The sequence below is a fragment of the Aythya fuligula genome, chromosome 15, assembly GCF_009819795.1.
Source record: "Aythya fuligula isolate bAytFul2 chromosome 15, bAytFul2.pri, whole genome shotgun sequence".
Lineage (NCBI taxonomy): Eukaryota > Metazoa > Chordata > Aves > Anseriformes > Anatidae > Aythya > Aythya fuligula.
Genome location: NC_045573.1, coordinates 7,052,716 through 7,078,092, shown reverse-complemented (window position 1 = coordinate 7,078,092; position 25,377 = coordinate 7,052,716). Strand labels below are relative to the sequence as shown.

General features: G+C 35.4%; 1 protein-coding gene across 4 annotated transcripts in view; it reads left to right on the top strand.

Moving 5' to 3' along the window:
- TRRAP (transformation/transcription domain associated protein) overlaps nt 1–25,377 on the top strand; it is a 90,366-nt gene that overhangs the window by 38,096 nt on the left and 26,893 nt on the right. For all 4 annotated transcript variants that reach the window (XM_032197384.1, XM_032197381.1, XM_032197383.1 and 1 more), the window contains exons 40-58: nt 355–561; nt 1,687–1,845; nt 1,929–2,063; nt 2,259–2,369; nt 3,628–3,774; nt 5,024–5,237; nt 5,910–6,035; nt 7,368–7,514; nt 8,499–8,701; nt 9,366–9,487; nt 10,177–10,390; nt 11,303–11,482; nt 11,840–11,986; nt 12,644–12,763; nt 13,041–13,328; nt 14,116–14,253; nt 14,633–14,745; nt 15,253–15,388; nt 21,351–21,542. In XM_032197384.1, coding sequence (XP_032053275.1) covers nt 355–561; nt 1,687–1,845; nt 1,929–2,063; nt 2,259–2,369; nt 3,628–3,774; nt 5,024–5,237; nt 5,910–6,035; nt 7,368–7,514; nt 8,499–8,701; nt 9,366–9,487; nt 10,177–10,390; nt 11,303–11,482; nt 11,840–11,986; nt 12,644–12,763; nt 13,041–13,328; nt 14,116–14,253; nt 14,633–14,745; nt 15,253–15,388; nt 21,351–21,542 — 3,099 coding nt within the window. The remainder of the gene's footprint in view (nt 1–354; nt 562–1,686; nt 1,846–1,928; nt 2,064–2,258; nt 2,370–3,627; nt 3,775–5,023; nt 5,238–5,909; nt 6,036–7,367; nt 7,515–8,498; nt 8,702–9,365; nt 9,488–10,176; nt 10,391–11,302; nt 11,483–11,839; nt 11,987–12,643; nt 12,764–13,040; nt 13,329–14,115; nt 14,254–14,632; nt 14,746–15,252; nt 15,389–21,350; nt 21,543–25,377) is intronic.

Genomic DNA, 25,377 nt, shown 5'->3' with positions numbered 1-25,377 from the left:
AAGTTTGAAGATAAGTGGGGAAAAAAAGAGAGGCTAAAGGGCATAACGGAAAAAACCTTTTGGTTGAGTTAACAAAATCAGTAATGTTTCTTCATCTGAAAGAGATAAATTTCAGCTGAGACTGAATGTGAGGATCAGAGGATAATGAAGTTGGACATTGGAGAGGGAGCGAAAAAAAGGGAATGCAGAGTATATAGAAGTATATGCCTAATGAAGTACCACCATATATTTACTGAACTGCAGGCCTCTAGAAAAAGTGTTATTTAGAAGATACATGTAGGTTTTTTTTTTATAGATTCCATACTTTTGTAAATATATATACTATTAATGTTAACCAGAAACCTTGACTTTTAGGTTTTTCATAGTCTTCTGAAAGCTCATGCAATGGAAGCGCGAGCTATTGTCAGGCAAGCGATGGCCATTCTGACTCCGGCTGTGCCTGCTCGAATGGAGGATGGACATCAGATGCTGACTCACTGGACAAGAAAAATCATTGTGGAAGAGGGTCATACAGTTCCCCAACTAGTACATATTTTGCACTTGATAGTACAACACTTCAAGGTACTTGTACTAATTATTCTGGTAGTTACTGTATCATAGATACTAAGGAAATAAACTACAACTTGATTACAAAATGAAGTAATCCAAATCAATGGCTTAATTTCAGAAGTCATCAGCTGTCTGTGTAGGTATTTATTTAAAACTGAATACAACTATTAACATTATATAGCAAATTCTGAAGTGTTTTCACTTTTGATTCTGTTCTTTGTGCTTTCCGTTTTTGCTAAAACATCTTTTGTATCTCAGCTATTTGTAAAAACTTCCTTGGTATAGCGTTGTGAGCTGCCAAACAAGCTCCCCATGGAGCACAAGTATTTGAAATGTCAATTTAGTTTAAGCAAAAGATATACCTGACCTTAGGTCAGTAGTGAACCTACCAGTGAATTGTTCCAATACAGAACAGCTGATAGATGTGCGTATTTTTTTTTGTCTGGGTTGCTTCTTGGTGATGCAAGTAATGTCTGTATTGTTTCTTGAAAATTGGAGTGCTTCGTTTAATTTAGAAAGATCCTATTTTAGTCGTTTAAATTTGGATGCAAGGCTGTTCTTTTAGTAGTGGAAGAATGGGCTTTATTGTTATTCTGGTTGCTAAAAGTAGAATACTGCATTGTTCCAGTATCATTTCCCTAAGCTTATGTTGTTTGTTTTCTCTGCTAATTATAATTATGACTTTGAGTCTACCATTTTGTTAAATTTCCATTTGTTTATAGTGATTGAAGTTAGAACTCAAAATGTAACTTACAAGTTATGTTTTAGGAATTGATGGCTTAGTACTTTTGGAAAAAAATATTTGAGCGTGTTCAAATGGAAATTTTAGCAACCTAAATGAATTGGTAAAACACTGGAATCACTTGTCCTTGGGGGGGAAGAGGGAGACAGACACATGGAAATCATAGATCTTCAAAAGAAAACCTTCATTTGGGTACCTGAAATCAGTAGTCAATACTGAAAATTGTAGCCAAAATTTTATTTTCAAAGCACTGGTTACTTTTCCTGATAGTGAAATCTGAACATACTATGGATTTAGGGAAACTGGGCTAAAGACTGTTTTACCATTCTGTTTTAACTTTATTTTAACACTGTCTTTGGTTATTGGCTAATGTGTGTGTGAAACCATCTTTTCAGGTTTATTATCCAGTGAGACATCACTTGGTTCAGCATATGGTTAGTGCCATGCAGAGACTGGGCTTCACTCCCAGCGTTACGATAGAGCAAAGAAAATTAGCTGTGGATCTTGCTGAAGTGGTTATTAAATGGGAATTGCAAAGAATTAAAGACCAGCAGGTAGGAATTCTAAATAAACTAGTAAAGATTGAACTGTTACACTGTTAAATGCTTTTTTAACATGCATATTGCTGATATTTCAGCCAGATTCAGATATGGATCCAAGTGCAGGAGGAGAAGGAGCAAGTTCTACCTCATCTGCTGTTAAAAGAGGGTTGTCTGTTGATTCTGGCCAAGAAGTGAAACGATTCAGGACAGCTACTGGAGCAATAAGTGCTGTAAGAAAAAATTCAGGTTTTGTTCAGAGACTCAGAAGTTTTAACCTGCACTACCTATGCAATTTAGTTTTCCCAGTTAACTTGAATGTCCCTGAATTAAAGGCTATACTTCTAGAAATTCTTTTAACTATATTCTTCTTGCTGTTTGCCTTCTTATGATGTTGTCTTTGTTTTTTGTGTTTTATATCCATACAGGTATTTGGACGTAGCCAGTCCTTGCCAGGAGCTGATGCGCTTCTTTCCAAGCCAATTGATAAGCAGCATACAGATACAGTTGTGAATTTCTTGATTAGAATTGCTTGCCAGGTAGTGTGGTTATTCTGATGTGCGAATACTGATGTAGCATGAGTAGCTAAAACCATGAAAACTTCTTTTCATAAGGGTACTTGTATGCTTGGATTATTCCGATGCTTGTATACTTGCTTTCTGTTGCTCAAAGGTTAGGAATTTTAAAACAAAAATGCACAAAATAAAATATTTTGAGGAAAGAAATTTAATTTGATAACCAGCATTTGCATATTTTTCATTTCACAAATTATGTATATTAGTCACGTGAGAGGTATGCTTAACTTCATTTGTGGTGTTGTATATTTACAGCTTGATGCAGGTTGCATACAGTTGGAAAATCAAATTTAAATGTGAGCAATTGCAAGCCAGATCTTGCAATTGAAAGAGTCTCCATTTAACGGTGCTGCTGATCAATTCTAGCATTTTGTTTGTTCTTTACTTTCTCTTTTCAAGCAAGTGCTATATTGGAAGTGACATGCTTGAAATAAACTTTAGTAGAACTTGGTTGAAGTCAGCCAAAGACTTCAAAAAGTTCGCAGAAGTGTTTCTTCTTAATTTATGTACTTGCCTGATGCTACAAAGTATTCTTGTTCTATTGAATAGATTTAATGGCAAGTTTATTTTACCCAAGATCTGCATATATTTAGAGAGTATAATAGGGAAGGACTACGTCAATTACATATCTAAGGATAACAGTTGTGACTATTTTCAAGATCAACTACATGGAATTACTTTTCATGTAGCATGTAAAACTTTTTTGTCAAATTTTAAGAATTAGCTTTTCTAGAAGGGGAAAAACTAGCTGGGTATAGCTCAAAGATAAAAACAAACAAACAAACAAAAAAACTGTATGGCATGGTATTTTATGAAACACAATCCTTTGCACAGAAAAGACATGCTCTTAAAGTATAAAGGTTGATTTAGTAAAAAGCTTTGGATTCTTGTGGATACATGGATACCATCCAAATTGAACATGTTCAATATTGGTTAATCTTTTCTTAGTTGTAGTAATAATCCATCAGATTAAGCTTTTTTATATATATATACTTTTGATGGGTGATTTCAGGTAATAAGGAACCAGTTTGCACACGAGTTCTGATGTTTGCTCTTAGTTGTGAGCTTTATATGCAGTAAAATACTCTGTGACACCACTGATAAAACTACTTGAGCTCATCCATTTCAGAAGTAAGAAATTACATGCTTGCTTGGAACGCATAATAAATTAATGAGTTGGTTGCAAAAAGTTGTCATTGTGTTAACTCTGATTAATTGCTAGGTAAATGACAACTCAAACACTGCTGGATCTCCTGGGGAATTGCTGTCTCGTCGCTGTGTCAACCTTCTGAAAACGGCTTTACGACCAGACATGTGGCCAAAATCAGAACTGAAACTGCAATGGTTTGATAAGCTTCTAATGACAGTGGTAGGTAACATTCTAGTTTTGTAGGGCTTTAGGATTGACTAGCACGTATGTTGATTGAATACTTTTGAAACCAGATGTTTAAGGTACACACTGAAATATTTTTTGATGATTATGTATTCCGAGTGCTCATTTGTTATGATTTCAACTTTAAATTGTAATTTTATTTTTGTAGTGTAGCATCATTATGAAATGGAAATAAATCTTTATCTCTTTAATTACTAATTTCATTCATCATTGTTTCTTGGAAGATTTGGAGCTAAATTGCCATATATCTTTCTACTGGTAATTTGTGACTTTGTATTATGGAATAGGATAAAGTCAGTGATTGAGAATAGACATCTGAATATGAACATTTGGTGTTTGGGGGTTGAATGTCTGTAGTCATTTTATTATTTAATATGTTAAATGAATTCTAGTGTATTGGGTTGCTGTTGATAAAGTTAATTAAAAAAGCAGGTACTGAAAACCTGTTTGTGTTTGTCAAGAGGGCGTTTGTTTAATAACTCAATTCTCTGAAGGTGCCATCTGTCCAGGGCCTATCTATCTATGGTTGTGTGACTGAGCAATTTTTTTTTTTTTGTGGCTTCTGAACCTTCAAGAACCTGAATTTGTGTAACAGAAGCTGGAATTCTTACTGTGGTCTTTGCTGAAGCCCAAGCAATACAGAAGAGCAGGAGGCTGCTTCCCTTCCAAAGAGGAATGAGGAAGCAGAGTGGAGATGGTCAGAGTGTGAGGTACAGATGAGTTAACAAAAAGATCAAGGCCAAAAGAAGGAAGGGCCTTGACTTGGAATGGGAAGACTGGGCAGAAGTCAAGGCTAGGGAGGGATGAATATACGATAGAGATGAGCTTGTAGCCATGAGTGTGTCAGAGAAATCTGTTTGTGTTTTTTTTTCTTTTTTGTGTACACACATTCTTAGACTGCGTTTCATGGGTTTCATGAAATTTGGCATCAGAATTGTAAAGGAATTATTTGACAAGGAGGTAAAACATAATCCCTTGTTGAAAATGTTTCCAACCAGCAAGGTTTCAAGCAGCTTTCAAAGCTGAGGACCACAAAAAGCATTATAAGGCACATAGTTGTAAATGCCTAAGTAACAGTTTATGGTTAAAGATTTTACAATGCCTTGTATTTTAGAGTTCCATATTGGATGACTTATCCGAAAAGACTGACAGGAAGCATTGCTAATCTGTTTAATACTTCTATGTTTTTCCCCGCTCATTGCGTCTTTGTATGTGTTCTCTTTAGGAACAACCTAATCAAGCCAACTTTGCCAACATTTGCACTGGCTTAGAGGTCTTAAGTTTCCTGTTAACTGTACTGCAGCCCCCTGCTGTCCTGAGTAGCTTCAAACCCATGCAACGAGGTGTAGCAGCGTGTATGACTTGTGGAAACACCAAGGTTTTGAGAGCAGTCCACAGTTTGCTTTCTCGATTAATGGGTATTTTCCCTACAGAACCGAGTATGTAGTATTTTCTTCCTCCTTTTATCCTTTATTGTGACATAACTCAAATGATTAAGGGTGGGGCAAAGACACTCTGCAGTGTGCTAATATTGTTTTTCGATTTCTGCTATTAATGGTCCAATTTAGTTTGCACTTTCAACCTCTTTAAAAAAAAAAAAGCTGAAAAAAGTAATTGTGGAATACATCATTATCTATTGACAAAAAAAAAAAACGTAATAACCTGTGGTTGTCATAATTTTGGTTCAAGAAATGCATGCTATAAATCTAATGCATTTTTGCAATCACAGTTCTTCAGCTTCAGAAGTAAAATTTTTGGTAGTTAAGCTTTGCTGTTTTGCTAAAACAATGAAGGGAGATATGCTTTATATGCTTTAATATGCTTTATCCTAAAACAAACTCATTTTTATAGACTCTTTTTAGAAAAGCCTCAGTGATCTAAGACTTCTCATCCAAATGAATTACTTAGAAGTAGTGGCACACTGTGGAAGAGGTATTGGTTGTATAATGAAGAGGTTATACAAGCGAGGGAGCTGTTTGTGCTGTCTTGGTTTATTAGCAAGATAAGGTTCTGGTGATGGTTATAGGTGACTGTACATTCACAGTGTAACTGTTCTTGCCTGTTTTGTGGCTAAGTTTATCAAAAATAGACAAACTCTGTAAACTTTGCAGGTACCTCAAGTGTAGCTTCGAAGTATGAAGAGCTGGAGTGCCTTTATGCTGCGGTTGGCAAGGTTATTTATGAAGGACTTACTAATTATGAGAAAGCCACTAATGCTAACCCTTCTCAGCTCTTTGGTAAGTTACCCGTATCTCTAGCAGAAGTATGTAGGTTGATCTGTTAATTAGTATGATTTTCTGTCATTGGCTTTTACTTTCCATAAGGAAATGGAAATCTGATGATCAGGAAGAAGCTGTGGGAAGCAGTTAGGGCTAGCAGAAAAGATGAGCTTGGGATGTCTGTCAGCTATGGAGAAAAGGGCTGGGGTATTCATAGCATTTCGAAGAATATGTGTAAACATGCTTACGTGTTACTACCTTTTACTTTTTTTTACTTTTCTTAAAGTGTTATTTATCAGCTGATTTGAATAGCGTAGAAAGATATATTTTTTTTGTAGATCTTGAATTTTCACTAAATAAGGAATTCCAAAAATACTATTTTTTCTGAGTAAGCAGTCTGAATTTTTATTCTCTACCATCCTGAAGGCCAAAATGGTTGTCTTTTCTTGTTACTCATACTTACGTAACTCGTAGAAAGCTCAGCCACACATGACAATGACAGAGATGTATTGGAATAATTTGGTCTGGCATAGAACTGTTTGTGTTGGCAATACAGACCTGAAATTGCACAATTCTGGAAAACTTTCTGGACTGAATTGGCAAATGTCCTTCACTGTGATATGTGTAGGTAGTTGTAATTTCACTTTGGGAATTGCCTATTTGTGAGGTGTTAAGATGTGCTTTAGAACAAACTAACCCAGAAAGATGCTTTTTACAATTTATCCAGTGCTCATTTAAAAGAAACACTACAATCTAACCTTCGAATGTTGCAGATCTTTTTAATTCTGTTTAAGGAGCTTATCTTTGTATGTCAAATTTCTTATGCATATCTGAGCAAGTAAAGAAATTAAACTTCTCAAAGCAGCAATTTGAAAACAACATTTACACAAAGCACACTTTTGTAAATGTTGTAGGTTTTTGTTGAATTTATTGTGGTAAGGAAAGGAGGAGCTGTAGATTTTACCTTTTTTTTTTTTTTTTTCCCTTTCAAAGAATTAAGAGTTTTAAAGGGTAGATACTGCTTAAACTGATTGGTTTGCCAGAACGTGAATAAGCTTGTATTATGATAGGAATTGTTAAAAGCTATGTAATTTGTAGGGGTTGTGGTTCTGTAGGCATCATACATTCCTAAAGTGTGCCGAAAGAGCTGTTCTTATAGTAAAAGCTTTTTCAACCTAGCTGTTTTAACTTGGGTAGTCCCCATGCTGTTTTCATGACAGTATGAAATAGAGCTAGAACATTTCCCATGTTCTTCTATGTGAAAAAGCACATCCACATTGAAAACCTTGATATTATTCATATTATGCTCAATGAAAGCTTTACTTCTGTAACTGTTGTTTTTATCAATAGGTACTTTAATGATTCTGAAATCTGCGTGCAGTAACAACCCCAGCTATATCGACAGGTTGATTTCAGTTTTTATGCGATCTCTGCAGAAGATGGTCAGGGAACACTTAAACCCACAGGCTACAGCAGGAACAGCAGAAGCAAATACAGGTATTTCATTATATAGTCTAATGATGTTAATGATTAAAAGATGTGTAAAGTATTAAAATCTCTTAATCCTAAAGGGATTGAAATGATTTCGCAGAGTCTTGTGTATATTGAAAATAACTTCGGTATTAGAAATATTGCTGAAGTACTGAAGGATAAAAATGTACTTTAAGTTCATATTACCAATGTAATACATTAATTTTAGTGAATGGTTAGTGAATATTTATGGAGCTACAGAATGTATGTATATATATAGAAATACTGAAAATTTTCAACAGTTTATAGTATTCGGGGAGAGGAGCTGACAAGCAGTGGAGCTACTGTTTGTGAAATTAACTTGTTGGAACTGATGCCTTTGTTTTTACCTTAAAAGAGCTTCTTTTCCAGCCTGTACAGTTCTGTCTATCATCAAATGAATTAGGTCATGAGTCATTGAAAAATTCAGATGTTCTTACATACCTACTAAAGAACATGTAATTTATGAATGAATAAGCTACTGAAGAAAGTGGTTTGAAAGAAATGATGCTGTTATGTTTCCAGAGCATATTTGTTAGGTACACTAGAACGTTTCAAATTTTACTAACAATGGGAAACAATTAGAAAATTATTAAGCTTGACAGATAGGCGAGTCGGGAAAGTAACAGAACTGATTAGGTATGTTGCATCATGTATTTCTTTCGCAAGCTTAGTTACAATTTTTCAGTATTGGAATTCTGTAATACCTTTTTACCAAAACTACTTTAATGAGATAAAACCTCACAGGCTTGTCTTTAATATTCTGACTGTTTGTTTGTTTATTTTGGAGTGACTCTGTTTAGGGATGGAAAGTAGTCATTCTGAAAACGTTATTTCAATATACAGGACTTTATTTCTGGGTAACAGATTTTGTTGTTGCTACTTTAAACTTCGAGTGGCTTATCTTGAAAACTACTTTGCTATGCATTTTGTACATACATACACAATTTTCATCTGTTTTTGTATCCACAGCAGGTACCAGTGAACTGGTAATGCTAAGCCTGGATCTTGTGAAAACACGCCTGGCTGTGATGAGCATGGAAATGAGAAAAAATTTTATACAAGCTATTCTGACATCTCTCATTGAAAAGTCTACTGATGCGAAAATTCTTCGTGCAGTGGTAAAAATAGTGGAAGAGTGGGTGAAAAACAATTCCCCAATGGCAGCTAATCAGGTAAATTGGGAAGATAAAACCATGACTATGCTCAAATACTGGATCAATACAAGCTACTGCTATAATTCATCAGGTATTTACAGTGAGGATTGTAAGGATCTGTTATAAAAGTTTATGTGTCCTTTATAAGGTTTTGAATATTTTGCATCCCATGTGACAGTAATGAGTTAAAGATGCTTAGCATTTTATAGACATACCCATTTTTGATCTCAGAAGCTATTTTGCCTAGAACTTCTTTTAAAGTAAAGGTTTAAAGTAAGTCTTCTGTTAACTTGGATAGACAGTTTCTTCGGGAGGAAGAAACTGCTGGCTTAAATCATGTTATTCTTGTAATGTTTTGTGACCTCCTCGGTTTACCATATTTTGTATCAAAGTTAGAGTTGAACGCATGACAATCTAGTGCTTTATATATTAAACTTACACTTTTAAAAATATATATTCGATTTTTGTAACCATTTAAACACTTAAACCTGTGTAGTTTATATTAGGACAAATGCTTGTGTCTTTTCTTTTTAAGAACCGTGACCTTCTACCAAGCTATTTTTCAATACTTTAGGAGTCAAAGAGTGATAAAAATGGTAGCTGAGACGTACTTTGAATATGCTACTTCTCTGCATGTTTTAAGATGAATTGACAAAATTAATCACGTCTTCTTTTAACACAGACACCTACTCTCCGGGAGAAGTCCATTTTACTAGTGAAAATGATGACTTACATTGAAAAGCGTTTTCCAGAAGACCTTGAATTAAATGCCCAGTTCTTAGACCTTGTTAACTATGTCTATAGGTAATTATAGCAATTAATCATTTATTGCAGCTTATTGGTTCATAATTTGTACCATATATGACCTTTATAACATGCCATCAATCTCTTTAGGTTTGAGTTAAGGGACTTTTTTCTAAGATGCAGAATTTATTCATTTCACTTAAACCACAATACATATTTACTAAAGGCAATTTTATAATGGAAAGTGCTTAAAAAGATTTTCTTTTTGGATCTGCCCAAATATCGTCTTTCCCAAGGTACTAGGGCATCCTCATACATGATTGTATATTAAATGCTGTGGTGAAAGATATAATCTTTCTCTCCTTTTACCTCCATAGAGTACAAAGATTATTTTTCTTGGAAATCTACTTTAAAATAACATGGTGGTCAGAAGTTTTTTATCGATGAATGTTATGGGGTATTTCAAACAAAAATTTGATACTGTTTCACAATTAAGACAATCAGGATTTTGTCCTGAAAGAGTCTTTTATGATAGCTCTGGGCAGTGTTTTTTTTTTTTTTTTTTTTTTTTTTAATATCAAGCAGTAGTATTTTCTTTGCTGTTTCACTCAAAATGGCATACCTGGAAGCATTCCACACCATGTAGGCTTCCACAGGACATCAGCTCCTTTGATTTTAGTATTTTATCTGCAAAAAATAGAAGGCTTCTTTTTCTAATACCTGTGTAATTTTATCTTTATTCATTTTAGGGATGAGAATCTTTCTGGTAGTGAACTTACTGCTAAACTTGAGCCAGCTTTTCTTTCGGGTTTGCGTTGTGCCCAGCCCCTGATACGAGCTAAATTTTTTGAGGTCTTTGACAACTCTATGAAACGTCGTGTTTATGAGCGTCTGCTGTATGTGACGTGTTCTCAGAACTGGGAAGCAATGGGAAATCACTTTTGGATAAAACAATGCATCGAGGTAGGAAAATTATTTTTTATCAGAAATACCATTATAATTCTAGAAATATATTCTGCATTTTTCTTGTCTGGGTTTAAAGGGGTTATGTTATGTATGCTTTGAAATATGTATTATCTATGTCAAAGATAAAAATATCAAGTGTGTTACCTCAGATATGTCAGAGACATGAAAAAGCTGGTTCTTGGAAAGCAGCCTTAATCTTTAAAATCCATGTTCTTTGGGAAAAGCTTAATGGTCATGTTGATACTTCTTAAGAAAACCCATCTTGTACAAGTGATGGTGATTAGGAAAAATAGAGGAGTTGTTATCGTAGATGATTTCAAGAAAACTTTCAAGGATATGCACAGTGTATGCACTAAAGGTATGACAAGTCTTAGGTGGGATTGCCTTGAAATTCAATTGCATTTTTGGTTGGCTTATATAAAACAAAATGGGACCAAACTTTGTTGGTTGGTTGTTTTTTGTTTTTAAAATCCGCATATGAAAACAAGAATTCAGAGTGACTGTGGGGATAACTTTGGCATCTTAAGTATTAGGGCTCCTTCCAGAGAGATAAGAAACAGCATGGATTTTCTGTATACATTACCTGATTGAGGGCACTAAATAGGTATATAAAGTATACAGAGTTTAAGCACAGAAGAGTCCTATTCCTTCCGCGTTTTCAGGAGTGACTTGAAAGGCAGTCTCGAAAGTATAGTCACAGACTTCAAACTACTGACAACGTGATCAAATTAAGATGAAAATGTATTATATTTACTGAATAAAGATGACAAATACACCTTAGACACATTATTGCCACTCTTATAAAAATATGAAACCATAGGGATGGTTTCTCAGAAATACTTCAGTAAAATGTCTATTTAAAAGTTCTCTCTCTCTTTTTTTTTTTTTTTTTTTTTTTTAATGCCTTAGCTCTTATTGGCAGTGTGTGAGAAAAACACTACGATTGGGACCAGTTGTCAGGGTGCTATGCTGCCCTCCATCACCAACGTTATCAACCTTGCTGACAGCCATGACAGGGCGGCATTTGCTATGGTAACCCATGTCAAACAAGAGCCTCGGGAAAGGGAAAACAGTGAATCCAAAGAAGAGGTAACTTGCAGAAAGCACAGTAGAAAAATAATGTTTTTGATGAAAGCATCTCTTCTTGGTTTCTCATTAAATAAATTTGGAGAAAGTGCCTTGAAGATGACGTGCAGAGCTCGTTCTGTATACCTTGTGTGTAATGTGTTGTATTTTAACTGTGCATGGCTTTCTCAGAACTTGCATTCATTCATTTAGCCCTTTCTTTAGTACAGTGCATTAACAATTCTACTTCTGAACATGAAGAACTAATAGAAATAGTGATACCTAAAATAGTTTGATCAGAAGGATATTTTGTATTTGTACAGGGGAAAAAAAAAGTACTTAGAAAATATCTTCATGCTTTGTATCGTTATTTCTGTATAGGATGTTGAAATTGACATTGAATTGGCTCCGGGAGATCAAACCAGCACACCTAAAACTAAAGAACTTTCTGAGAAGGACATTGGCAATCAGCTGCACATGTTGACCAACCGGCACGACAAATTTCTTGACTCTCTTCGAGAAGTGAAGGTTGGTACTTGGTTGTTCATTTCCTGATAAATGATTTTAATACTGAAATGTTCAAGCTGACCTGACATAAATTATCTTCTATTTTTTTAGCTTATGTTTTTTGTACAGACAACCCTTAGAATCTGATGTAATTTCTTATTTGTGTAGTGTAAATAATTCTTAAGTGTTTACTTAATTGCTGCTTGTTACTGTATCGATCTTACAGGTGGGAGAGGAAGAAATTTAACTGTGTAAGTTCATTTTTAACTGTTAAGAAAATTGTGATGGCAGAGACAGAGCACAAAAAAAAGTATATCACATCTTGTATTAAAATAATTAATGAGAAAGTAATTTTAACTGAAAGCTATTTTGAAATAATTTTCAGAGTAACATGTCTAGCCAATTAACTGGATCATTTCTATTACCAAAGTCATCAACTTTCTTCCTTTTTTTTTTTTTTTTTTTTTTTGAAACGGTTACAATAATGAATAAGTCTCGATCAACATGAAAATAGCATTAAATTGATTTTATGGTAGTTTTCAGTGCTAAAGAAAACATTTTTGATATGTTGGTTGGAAAAGGGATTTACAGTACTGCTTAAACAGCTATATAACTGAACTGTTTTTTAGTAGTATTGAATTTTTCCCATGTTATGTAGATCTTTCTCTTTCTTTCTAGACTGGAGCATTGCTGAGTGCCTTTGTTCAGTTATGTCATATTTCTACACCATTAGCAGAGAAGACTTGGATCCAGCTTTTTTCACGACTTTGGAAGATCTTGTCGGACAGACAGCAACATGTGAGAATCTCTTTTAATGAATTCCTCTGTAAATGACTGGTGTTCCAGGAAAATGTATTTGTGCTAAATGACTTGTTCACTTGCTTTGAGAAGTTTACCATTTTTTGTGACTAGTTAATGCTGTACATCTCCATCAGTACATATTTTGAAAGAAATAGGGCCTTTCAGTTTACTAAGAAACTACACTTATCAAACATTTGTTCCCAGCTTTTGAATCCAAATTCTGTAACAGTTAGCTCTTCATTCAGATTTGTCTATCCTCATGTTTTTGTTCCAGGCTCTGGCAGGTGAAATAAGCCCTTTCTTGTGCAGTGGTAGCCATCAAGTACAGCGAGACTGCCAGCCAAGCGCACTGAATTGCTTTGTGGAAGCAATGTCACAGTGTGTTCCTCCCATTCCCATCAGACCTTGTGTCCTGAAATACTTAGGGAAAACTCACAATCTCTGGTTTCGTTCTACGCTGATGCTGGAACATCAAGCCTTTGAAAAAGGACTGAGCCTACAAATTAAGCCTAAACAGACAACAGAATTCTATGAGCAGGAAAGCATAACTCCTCCTCAACAGGTGAGATGTTATATTAATTGAAAAAGGTTATAAAATGTGGAGAGAAGAACATGGTGACAGTGTAGTACAATAGCTTTAGAAGCTTGTTGGAGGAGTGTCCGTTTTTAATTCAATGATGAAATTCCTGTACTTTTATGTTCGTGCATAGTCACTTGCAATGTTGACTACTTTGCATCTTACCTACTTCTCCTGCCTTTCTTTCACGTGGCATGGATATTTTTATGTTTTTCTCTCTTGATCCCTCTTTGCTATCTGGTTTTCAAAGTAATTATCTTCAGCGCTGTAGAAATAGATCAAACCATTTCTGCCCTTTATTTTAAATCTGATGTAGAAGTGTCTACCGCCTCTGTCTCCTTCAAAGAAGAGTATGCTTTCCTAACAGATCATGCTTGTTGTATGACCTTAAGGAGTTATTTGCTAAGCAAAATTGAGTTCTATTGAGATAAATATTATAGATTATTTTTATGTTAAAGGGTGAGTTGTTGGTTTGTTAAACAGTTTGTTCTATGAATTGATCTGATATTTTAAGCAAGCCAAACAAGAATCAATACACGTTTGTACGTTCATAGGTGTGCGTTTTTTTGTTGTTGTTGTTGTCATGTAGTGCTGTGTTGTTCTCAGTACTAGGTCATTATTAATAGCTTACCATCTAGAATTTTAAAAAGAGACACGAACAAATCTTTATTTTTGTGTCTTTCTCAACTTGCTTCAGTATAGAAAGTGTTTTTGCTAACTACTATGCTTTGTAGTGATGGATTGCAGAGAAACACTGCTCTTAATGTTCTAGGAAATACTGGATTCCCTTGCTGAGCTCTACTCTTTGTTACAAGAAGAGGATATGTGGGCTGGGCTATGGCAGAAACGCTGTAAATTCCCAGAGACAGCAACAGCTATTGCCTATGAACAACATGGCTTTTTTGAACAGGTATGCTCTTGATATGGGAAATCATCCCGACAGTAAAATGCTCAGATTAATATACTGGTCAGCAAGAAAATATTCTGAGTAGTAATTTAGAAGACTTTAGTCTTCTAAACTAGAAAATGTTAAAACAGCTTCTCTTCTGGCTAACATAGTTTAAGGACATGTAATACCTAGATAAGGTAAGACTTTGAGTATGTTCGTCAGCTTTTTATCACATTTGTAAAGCTACTAAGTAAGGTCTATTTCAGAAATGAGTTAACACACCTCATTGTTTGTTTTTTAATTAAAACTTTGAATATATATATTATTTTTTCTTAAAGTGACTGTTGAGTTAATGTGTATATAGCAGATGGAAAAGTAAACCAGTATGAATTTTATTCAGGCACAAGAAACTTATGAAAAAGCAATGGAAAAGGCTAAAAAAGAACATGAACGGAACAATGCTTCTCCTTCTATCTTCCCCGAGTATCAGCTCTGGGAAGATCATTGGATTCGGTAAGACTCTAAAGCTGATGTAGAAGAAGTATTGCTGCCCTGCAATCGAAGTAGAATAACCTGCCGGTTTAAAGCATTACTTCCCAGAAAAAGCTTAGTTCAGGACTTTTAAGATACAGTGAAAACTTAAGGGAATGAAAAAGTTACTTTTTTACTCCCTTAACAGACCCTCAGAAGATATGTCTGAAGACTTGTATAATTGTAATTTGTTATTGGTGGAAACAGACTGGAGCAAAAATTTTTAATTTTTTTTCCCATTTAAAATGTTTTTTTCTGGGAGACAGAAAATGCAGCTTCTTCCTGTTCACAGATTTCTGTATTATAGCCGGTAATAAATTAATATAAAAACAGAAATCCTTCCAACTGGATAAAATATTTTCAGTGCTTTCAAACAAAAAAACGAACAAACAAATATACCTATAATATTCTAATACAAAGCATTAGTAGTCACTTCTATTGAATTTTTGTTGATGGTAAATAAATTTACAATGGTTTCAATTTTTGTAGTTGCTCTAAAGAATTGAATCAGTGGGAACCTTTGACGGAATACGGCCAGTCAAAAGGTCACATCAATCCTTACCTAGTACTGGAATGTGCATGGCGGGTTTCAAACTGGACAGCCATGAAGGAGGCTCTGGTGCAGGTGAGTGAGGGCTTTTTATGCTAATGTTTAGTTTCTTTGTTCATTTTACTGATAACATTTCTAACAAGGCAGTATTACAGCTCATTTCACAGAAACAGTCAACTGATCGTCAGAAGTTTTCTCCGATACACCAGCACACAGCTGGGTGTTTTGGCAATTGAAGCATGTCATTTCATCAGACAAACTTGATTCTTTTTTTTCTCTCTTTACAAAGCTGTACAATGTAAGAAATGTAGCTGGGGCAGGTGAAAGATTTGGTGCATGGTGCTGAGTTATTAAAAAACTACAAATGCATCCCATAGAAGTGTGTGCCAGCAGTGATATATGGAGAAACTTAGGATGGGACCCTTGCAAGTATTAGATAAAACTAAACTCAAAGGTTTATGGGGGATGAGAAGGACATTTTTACATCTTTTACCTTTATGGGAACAAGCGTTACTTTTATGAAAAGGATAAAATAAGGAAATACTTCAGTCATTGGCTCATTGTCCCTTGGCAATATAACTGTTTCTAGGTCTAAAAGGGAATAAAAAAAAAATAAAAATAATTGCCTCTGTTTTTGTTTGCTTAAGCACCTGAGAGGCAAAGCTAAAGTGTTCTTGACTTCCACTGTCCAAATATAACACAGCTAAACACAATTTACTCTGTTCATCTGCAATGCATTTGAGGGGAGATTATGATGTGTGAAAAATGTGGGAATCAGAGAATTGTCAACTAAATTTGGTTTACATGTTATACCTTAGTGTTCTCTAAGGCATATTTGTAAAACTATTTCAAAATCCTTGTTAAGAGATTTCAGAATATACACGTGTGGCTCCTGCCTGTCTCTTGCCTTTTTCTTGAACATCTTTCAAATCATTTTTCAGAGATCCAGCTGTGGCCATTGTTTGCTGAATGTATGTGCAGCAGGTTGTGTGAACCTGTGTGTTAGGATCAGCACTGCATTCAGTTAAGCGCTACTTGGGTTATGAAAGCTGCTCTTTACAGTATTGTTTCCCTTTTTTACCTCTCTTTCCTGAACTATATTTTTCTGTCTTCTGGAGTCATAGAGTTCTGCGTCTGTAGACTTATGTCAAGGGCATTTTTGCAATGCCACAGAGTTGTGATGTTTTGTGGTTTAGTTTGGTTTTGTTTAGTTTGTTGGTTGTTTTTTTCTCCCCCTTCTCTATGCTGTTAAATAACTTTGTATGTGAAGAACTTGACGGTGGCTTCCAGGCATCAGACAGAAAACTAGAACTGGTTTAAAGCTTAAAACCATCATAATTTCAAATGAAGCTTTACATTCATGCATTACTTTAAATGGAAGCAATGCAGCTTGTGTGCATCATTAATATGCAGACACTTAGGGCAAAATGTTGCTAGGTGTTTAAAAGAGCAAAAAAATCCCTGAAAAAGCAACACATGAAATCTGAGTTTGTGTCCATTGGTTGGAATGGCTGGTGTATGCTGCAGATCATGCTGCTAATTGTTATTTTAATGAAGACAAAATTGGGTAAATAGACTGCAGAAAGGAGACGAAGAAAGCAATTTCCTTTGGTAAAACTGTCAGAGAGGAGGAGGCATTGAATTAAATACTGCAGCATGCATCGGTGAGATTGGCAGTGCAGGAGACAGGGTTTGAACTGATGGGCAGTGAGAGAGATGGGGACTGGATTTGAAGACAGCCAGGGTTGCAGGAAGAGATGGGCTACTTCTGAGGGAAAAGTAATTTGAATCCACGTAAATAGGTTTATAAAATAAGTAGAATCATAATCATACGCACAAGGTCACGCTTAGCTTTTAGATAATTAACTCTCAAATGTGTTCCCCAAACTATTTTTGGTGTACAATATAAACCAGAACACATGCAAATCTTAAAAAAAATAAAAAATATATATAGACCACTTGTAAGAAAGAGCAGACTTCCATGAAGTGGCACTGTTTAATTCTACAGTCTTTAAAACAAAAGTAAAAAAGATGCAAAAAAAAAAAAAAAAAAAAAAAAAAAAAAAAAAAAGAACTAGCAAGTGTGTTACTCTCCTTTCAAATCATGACAATTTGTGGTAGGTTTCGTGCTAGAAGTAATTATCGTAATGTTATGCAGATTTGGTGAAATAGGCGTTTATGACAGAGTACTACTTGTTTGATTTTTCCACATTCCATATTTTCCTTATTTCATAATATGTGGAATCAAAGCACAAGTTTGTATGTTTCTTATGTTTCAAAGCTTCCTCAAAGTTTTAATGCATTGATAACTATATTTTTATAATTTAATGTCAGGCTTACTGAATCCTAGGGTTATTTGTGTTGGAAGGGACTTTTGGAGGTCTGTTCAGAGAAGGCTCAAGTAGATCAGGCTGTCTACTCTAGTGGAGTTCCAGTATCTCCAAGGATTGAGATGCTACATTCTCCCCGGGCACAGTTTTCATCTGAAGTAGCAGGGATATGCCCTGCCTGTTATATAGCATTTAGAAACTAGCACCATAGTTAGCTTTAGTTAGGAACTAAGGAACTTGTGTGTAGCAGGTGAAGTAGTTGTCTTCCTCCTTTGGTAACGGATAAAAGACATGGTTTGTGCTTTCCTGCTGTTGACCTTCCTGATTCATTATGGAGTTCATTATTATGTTCCGCTTGTGATTCATTTTGCTAAACAACTTGCATTTGTAAAACATTTCACCTTTCCTTTGTCCTTTCCTGGGTTTCACTCATGAGACTGTGAGTTCTGCGCTGTGTGCCTGACGAATGAATGCTCCATAAAGTTCTGCCTGTTACAAGAGAGCTTGAAGGCAGGGGGCACACTGCATATAGAAAATATATCAAAAGATCAAAATCTTCAAGATCCTTTTCTTTCCAAGTGTAATATCTTTTTTCTTTTTTTCCTTCCTGTTAATAAAGTTAAAATGGCTAGGTAAACATGCATAAATAGCCCCTATTTTCTGAGACAATGCGACAGAAAATACATAGGTAGATATTTTTCTATCTGAGAGCGAATTTTGAGGAAGTCTTCCACATTTTACCCTCTCTTAGGCATCTTTTTCCCACTGGTTTAAGAACCATCCCATGAGGATCGGCCCATGGTTATTGTTCCTGAGGTCCCTATAAAGTATAGGGCCGTGCAGCCATCTCAGGCTTCTTGGGAGTCGTGACAGACTTCTGTATTTGTATTGCCAGTAGATTTTTCTGGGTTTATTATTATTATTTTTTTTAACTTTGTATGCCAAATAACTGTTTTATAGAAGAGTGAATTTTTTATTTTTTTTTTAAAACTATTATTTTTAAGAAAATACACCTTCTTTTCATAGTAAGTAGAGTTACTTGTCTTTTATTAGTTAATGTAGAAACGTAAATCAGACGTAGGACTGATTGCAGTAGAACAAATTGCTGAAAGGTGAGAACACTGCATTAAATCACAAGTAGAAAGGAACTTGCTGATCTTTGTTGCACTGTTGGTATATACTGTGACATTCCTGGTATTACTCTGCTAGAGATGTCAGAGCTTGGAATAAGGGAGCAAATTGCATATTTAAAACACAATTTTACTGACAAAGCTCTGGGCAGAGCCTTAGGCAGCGTTTTTTCATGTTGCAGAGACTTAGCCAGGAGAATTAGTCCCTCACTTCATTGGGCTTTATTGTTTCATCATTACTGTTTAAGTTTTGAACCAATATCCAGCAGTTAAAAATATTGCATGTCAAATTGTCAGTTGGCTGTCTACTTTCATAATAGTTGCAAAAGATAAAACATGAAAAATGCTGAGCATCCTTTAATTTCAGTACCTTGCAGGATTAAGTTTCTGTATACAGAATATCCTAATGTCATGCTTCATTCTGACAACTTATTCTTGCATGATAAATATGTCAAATTGCATGTCTTTCTTCCTTTCTTCAAAATCAGACTATTACGTTTTTTTTAATGTAGCATTTATTCTTCTATAACACTGCCTGTTGTCAGAAGGCAAAGCGGGTGTATGCAGTCCGTATGTTTTGTTTTTAAAAGGTAAACTGTGAAAACTGAAAAAGTTGTTTAATTAATTAAAGGCAGCATTGTCTTTTGTTAGAACCTAAATTAAGGGTGTCCAACCACTGCAACATTTGAAATTGAATTTTCCCATACTTGTAGTACTGATGGTTCTAATTAAATAGTTGTCTCCAAAGATGAATTTTATCATTTTTCAGGCCACATGAAGCTAAATCTGTAAGTAGCAAGCTGTACTACAGCTACAACAATGACCCTATAGGTCATATTTACATTTTAATTAACTTCTTTTTCTCTTTTAAACATTGGTATTTTGTGTTTAAGGTATGCGACTTTACTGGGTAATTATAGAAGTGATAGTATTTGAAAAACGTTTAAAGCCTAAAATAAGAACTACATTGTACAGTATTTTAAGTTAGAATGAAATAGAACATGTCAGATAGGTTCTGGTTTTGGAAATTGAGTTGAGTAGAAATGACAACCACGAGTAACTGCTGATATGCTCTAGAAGCAGTTATATTACACGAGATATTTTCAGTAATGAGACATTCACTAATTGAGTAAAGAGAAGATGCTGCTGAAGCCATAAATGGAGCTTTTTTTTTTGGTTCTACTCAGGTTCTTATAAAAGAAGTGTCAGGACATGTGTTTGCATAAATATTCGGATGTGTAAGAATAATTGCTTCTATGCTGCTACAATGGTTACTCCAATTTTATTGGTATTCTTTAATGCGTCTGTTTTTAAATACTTAGCATACAAGTTTTTTTGATTTTATGAAGCTTCATTGTTGATCCATGGGTCAGAAGAGTCAGAAAAGATGGCATCAGTTTTCATAAATCTTTGGGAAACATTTTTAATAATCTACCTATTAAAGTTGAGCTATTAAAATACCATGTGGCCTTTGATAGGACCCAAGACTCATTTCCATTTGCTCACATTGCCACTGTGTTTAATGATCCAGTACATAATGTAATAAAAAAGAGATTATTTTCACTGTGTAAGTGTAAGGTTGCTACCTGGCAGTTTCTCTCTGCTGGCTCAGGCATAAAAGTCAGTTGAGGATAAGCAGAAAAACCAATTGTAATGCTTAAGATACAGTATATCAACATGGAGATAATGTAAAGGAATTTCTGTGTTGCATATCAGGGCAAAAAAAATTTGATGTGAAGATTAAAAATGAGAAACCAAATAAGTTCTGGATTTAAGGCCTGTGGTGTCAGATAGGGAGTAGTTACGCATTTAGTTACGTGTATGTTTACTGTAAAATAATAATCTAGTTGCTAAACAATTGTGCTTTGCTGTTTCTAGTTGTCATATTTCTGTTTTTCCAGGATTTTAAGAAAATAGTTTAAAATTATATTTTAATTGTTTCATCACTGCCACTTGACTTTGCACCTGTACTCAGAAATTATTTTGACATAAATGGGAAGGTTACTTGTAGATTATTAAACAATTGATAATTTTTTTTTTTATTCTCATCAACATAGTTATATCCTAGAGGAGGCAGTTAGGGAGTGTAATGGTGGTATAATGTGCTGACAGATAGGGACGGGATCCTTTTAAGTGAGAAGTTGACGTTAGTTGTTCTGGAGCTCCTGAAGCATTTCAGTGGTGGTAGACTATCTACTGCGAAGCATCTTTTTTCTCTTTATGGGGTGAGTTGGTTTGCAGTGAGCTTCATGCTCCTGTTGCAAGACTGCTTTCAGCTTGCTCAGCTGTCTCTGAGCTACTCTACCATTGTCAGAGTAAAAATACCCTAACAGCAGGCTATATGAAGGCACTGCTTGTGCTGAATTTGCAATTTATTTGCTAGCCTGCCCTTACGAATAATTATTAGAGTGCCTAAGCTCCTCTAATGAAAAACATTGATATTTTAGTGTGGTATTTTTAAAACAAAAAGTAAACCTGTTTAAGAAATCTTTAAAAAAAAAAAAAAAAAAAAAAAAAAGCTCAGAACTGTTGCATTTTAGGACGAATAATCATTACAGGGTTTTTTTGCATTACCAGGTGGAACTGAGCTGTCCAAAAGAGATGGCTTGGAAAGTGAACATGTACAGAGGATACTTAGCAATTTGCCATCCAGAAGAGCAGCAGCTTAACTTCATTGAGCGCCTGGTGGAGATGGCGAGTAGTCTGGCAATTCGGGAGTGGAGAAGGCTTCCTCACGTAGTCTCCCATGTCCACACTCCCCTTCTCCAGGTGAGAATTCAGCATTGTTTGAATCAGTTATTTTCTGGTGCCAGGTCTCAGGACTTCTAATAACCGTGAGTATAAAATACTCTGCTGCATAGTACTGATTAGTTTCTACTAATGATATTTCTTTGTTAAAAAATGTGGAATGTGCGTTTTGACTGGGATTCCTTTGAAAGTCTTTATAGTTCACCTGAATCTGCTCTGCTTGTGGCGTACAGAGGTAGCTATTTAAAAACTGACAAATGGCTCAGCCTTCTTTGTGGGCTAATGTGTAATGTGCTGTGGTACTTGGAGTTCTTGAACATTCAGTGGGTTTTGAAGTAAGATCCATTTTGAGTAGGTATATTATTACATTATATTACTTGTGGAAATGTTGAAATAACCTCCAAAGTGTTCTTTTCAGTTAGTTTGAAAATGTGTTAAATGTAGTATGGAATTTTGTCAATTGTAACCCACTCATGTAATTTTTTTTATTTTATATTTTTAAAACTATGCTAAATGTCAATGCCCTATAAAGGAAAAGCGTATTTAGAAACGCTGTTATTGCTGAGCAAGTTCTGAACATCCCTGTGGCTTAAGCATTAGGGTCAAAGAACCAGAAGGCTTTAAGGGTCTGTTGTTTGTGAAGGACTTTTCAGATGAAGCTCTGGGAAATGCAAACCTTACTGTTTTTGTTTTTTTTTTTTTTTTTTGTCAGTTTCATATTATTTTGATAAATGTTCTGATTTGCCATTCCCGAAGCTATTTTCTACTGGTAAGGCTGTGAAATGGTTTTGTCTGTTCCTTTTTTATGGCAGGATGAAGCCATCTGAAGATGTTCAGATGACTTTGGTTGGTGTGCCCTCTGAGCTCCTTCAAGGGCATTCAGGTTGGAAAGTTAGAACAGCAGGTCGAGCCTGCTGTGTAGTTCTGTGAGCAAATTGGTGTTGAAAATAATGATGGAAAGAAAGCTTCTGTTGTACATAAAATGCCCAGTTTGGTGCATTCGTTATTTCTCTTTTTTTAGTGGGCCTTGGGAATGTAGCAGATGCCATCAAGAGCATTAGGGAAAGGAATCGGGAGGGAATGTAATCTCCAAATTATGTGATGTTTTATTGGACAGGGAGAGACTGGTATACAACTTCTGGTGTAAAGGAGAGTGGATTGTATTGGTTAAACTAACGTACCTCAAAGGTTCATGTGTTGGTCTGCAGCATTATTAGTTGTCTGGCTAGGTCATTTGGCAGTTCTGATCAACGTTGACTTAAAATCTTGAAGTAAGGTATGAAGAATTCCCATGCTAGATCATGTTGTTTCACAGTCAGGGAGACCTTGTGCATTGGGCAGAGTTACTATGGCTCCCCTCAGCTAGTCTGACACCTGCTACAGGAAATAAAACGTCGTTGGTCTGAGTGGGAGGCCATATTCCAGTAATACGCTGTGCCTACACGTCTTTACTTGCATGCCTTACAAGTTTGTGCTGATGGAAGAGGTTACTGCTTCCAACTGATTGGCTCATTTTAATTCCAGTATAGTAGAGAGCACTTATGAGTAGGTCAGCTAAAAGATTTGAGACAGTGGTGACCTTCGTCAGATATGCTTAAATTCTGTTTTTAGTCTTTCTCTTTGGCATAAATGTTTCTCAGGGAAATGATCCACTTAGAAAATTAGGGGAAGACTTGTTTCTTGTCCTGTCAGGAAGAGCTTGTGAGAACTTGCTGAGACTGTTTCTTTTTTCAGACTTCCAGAAATATTTTTGTGAAGCAGCTGGTACAACTTTGATATCACACAGAATATGCAGTTTACTAATTACAAGAGATGAAATAACATGTAACGTGGTGAAAAATGTATGGCTTGTGTCCTTTCACACATTTCACTGTAACAAAAATGGATAACTTCTTCCCTTTTAAATGTATGAAACGTCAACACTTACCCTTTTGCTTTCTCTTGGATTTAATTATGTAAGTAATTCACAACTGTAAGAGAAGAACTTCTGAGAGTGGATGTTATTGCCAAGTATAATCAAATGGAAGTAGGTGCCTAAATGCATCTCTAAGAAATGGGATTTGGCTTTGAGATGCTTTCAGAAGCTTCTTGAAAAGGAACCTAGTGTCTTCCAATTTGGATTGTGCAGCTGTCCCCAGAGCATGGAAGTGGGGCTGGGGGAGAGTTGTGTTCACTTTGTCATGCAGTATGTGATTGGGAATAAACATGCCAGTAATTTGTTTGAAGGGCTGATTGCATCCCTCATTAGGCATCCTGATAAACAAGCATCTGTCAAAGATTAGCTCTCATTACAGTGGAGGAAGCCTTTCATCTCCAAGGGGGAAACTGTGGGATATCTCTGTGCAGTATGATCTGAGATGTGATAATGGGGGATGCGTTTCTTGATGGACCAGTGCTCAGAGAACTGTGAATGAACCTTACCCACAGAAATGCAGAGGATACTACTTCCGTAGTTCTTTGTAATCTAGAGGTTTCTGTAATTCTGTAGACACAATTCACCCTGTGTGTCAGGTCTGGTTTGATTCATGAGTACGTAAATCCACATGATCTAAGGTACCTCTACTAAGTTGTACTTGCGGGTAGAGCTTACACAGCAGGCTTTTGAATTTTTTTAATATATGTTGATGCATCAGACAGAGTGAATGAATATAGAAAAATTCTCCATACTGAGAAGCAGCTGTCAAGAAATAGGTAAGATATAAATAATTGTACAAGGTTTCATTTATTTGAGCTGATATACGACTGGAAGACTTCTTGACTAAATTAATTCCTTTTTGATAAGTTTTCACTGATGGTTTTGAATTTCTTCTCCCCTTGATGGGCAATATCTGCAGCATGAAAGGGTTAGTATTGCTAAATAAAGCATTTAAATGCTTTCAGATATCAATTAAAATAAGCTTTTTAAATAATCTAATATGTATATATCCCTCATGAAGAAATGATAAATTAGGCAATGACTGACAGAGGTACAAATGCAGCCATGAATTTGCACTGCGGTAATTACTTTCTTTTAATATCAGATAGTATGTGATTAAATACCTGTGAGAAAATTAAATTTATGTGATGAATGGGTGTAGGATGAAGGTTAAGCTATTGTGAGAGCTGATACTGAGATGACTGTAGGAAAATATTACTTTGTTTAATTTATTTTGTTTCAAGAGATTTCACTGTGTAAATTTCGATGGCTTTTTTTTCTTAAAGTAGTTATCTTATTTGGTTGATTAACAGTGAATACAACTGTTATCTGGCAGGGAGGTAGCTTAGAGAATACTACATTGGTTTTATTGTACTACAGGTAATTAAATTCCATTAAAGTTTGCAGGCCTCTTCTTCAACTTGTTGAAGTTTAACAAAATGTCTGCTGACTTTAGTAGGTTTGAGGCTACTGCCACCTCCTGTTTGTTCCTTTCATTAATTTGAGGGTAGTAGATGTTTGTGGAAAAAAAAAGCATTCTTGACCTAAGTGATTTCTCACAGTTAAGTTTTTTTTGGAGATTGTCTTAATCATTTCAGGAGTACACACAGTTGCTGCACATTCAAGCTTCTGTTAAGAGTTGAGATCGTGATTAGGGAATTTATGCTAGTAGGTTCTGTTAAAAGTTTTGATTTTCTTTTGATTGCTACCGTTTTGTGAAAGCATTTGCTTCCTAAATGAAAGAAGGAATGAGGGAATTTTGATCTTACTAGCCTAGCATTAAGGAAAGACATGTCACTGCTTCCCCAAGTGAAACCTTGGAAGCAAACTCATAGCGTTATAGAAAGAACCCATTAACCACAGGTTGGTGGTGTCTGCAACCAGGGCATTTAGCTTTTGTCAGAATGAGGTGTTCCTGAAATGAACTGGAGAGGAGGGGAG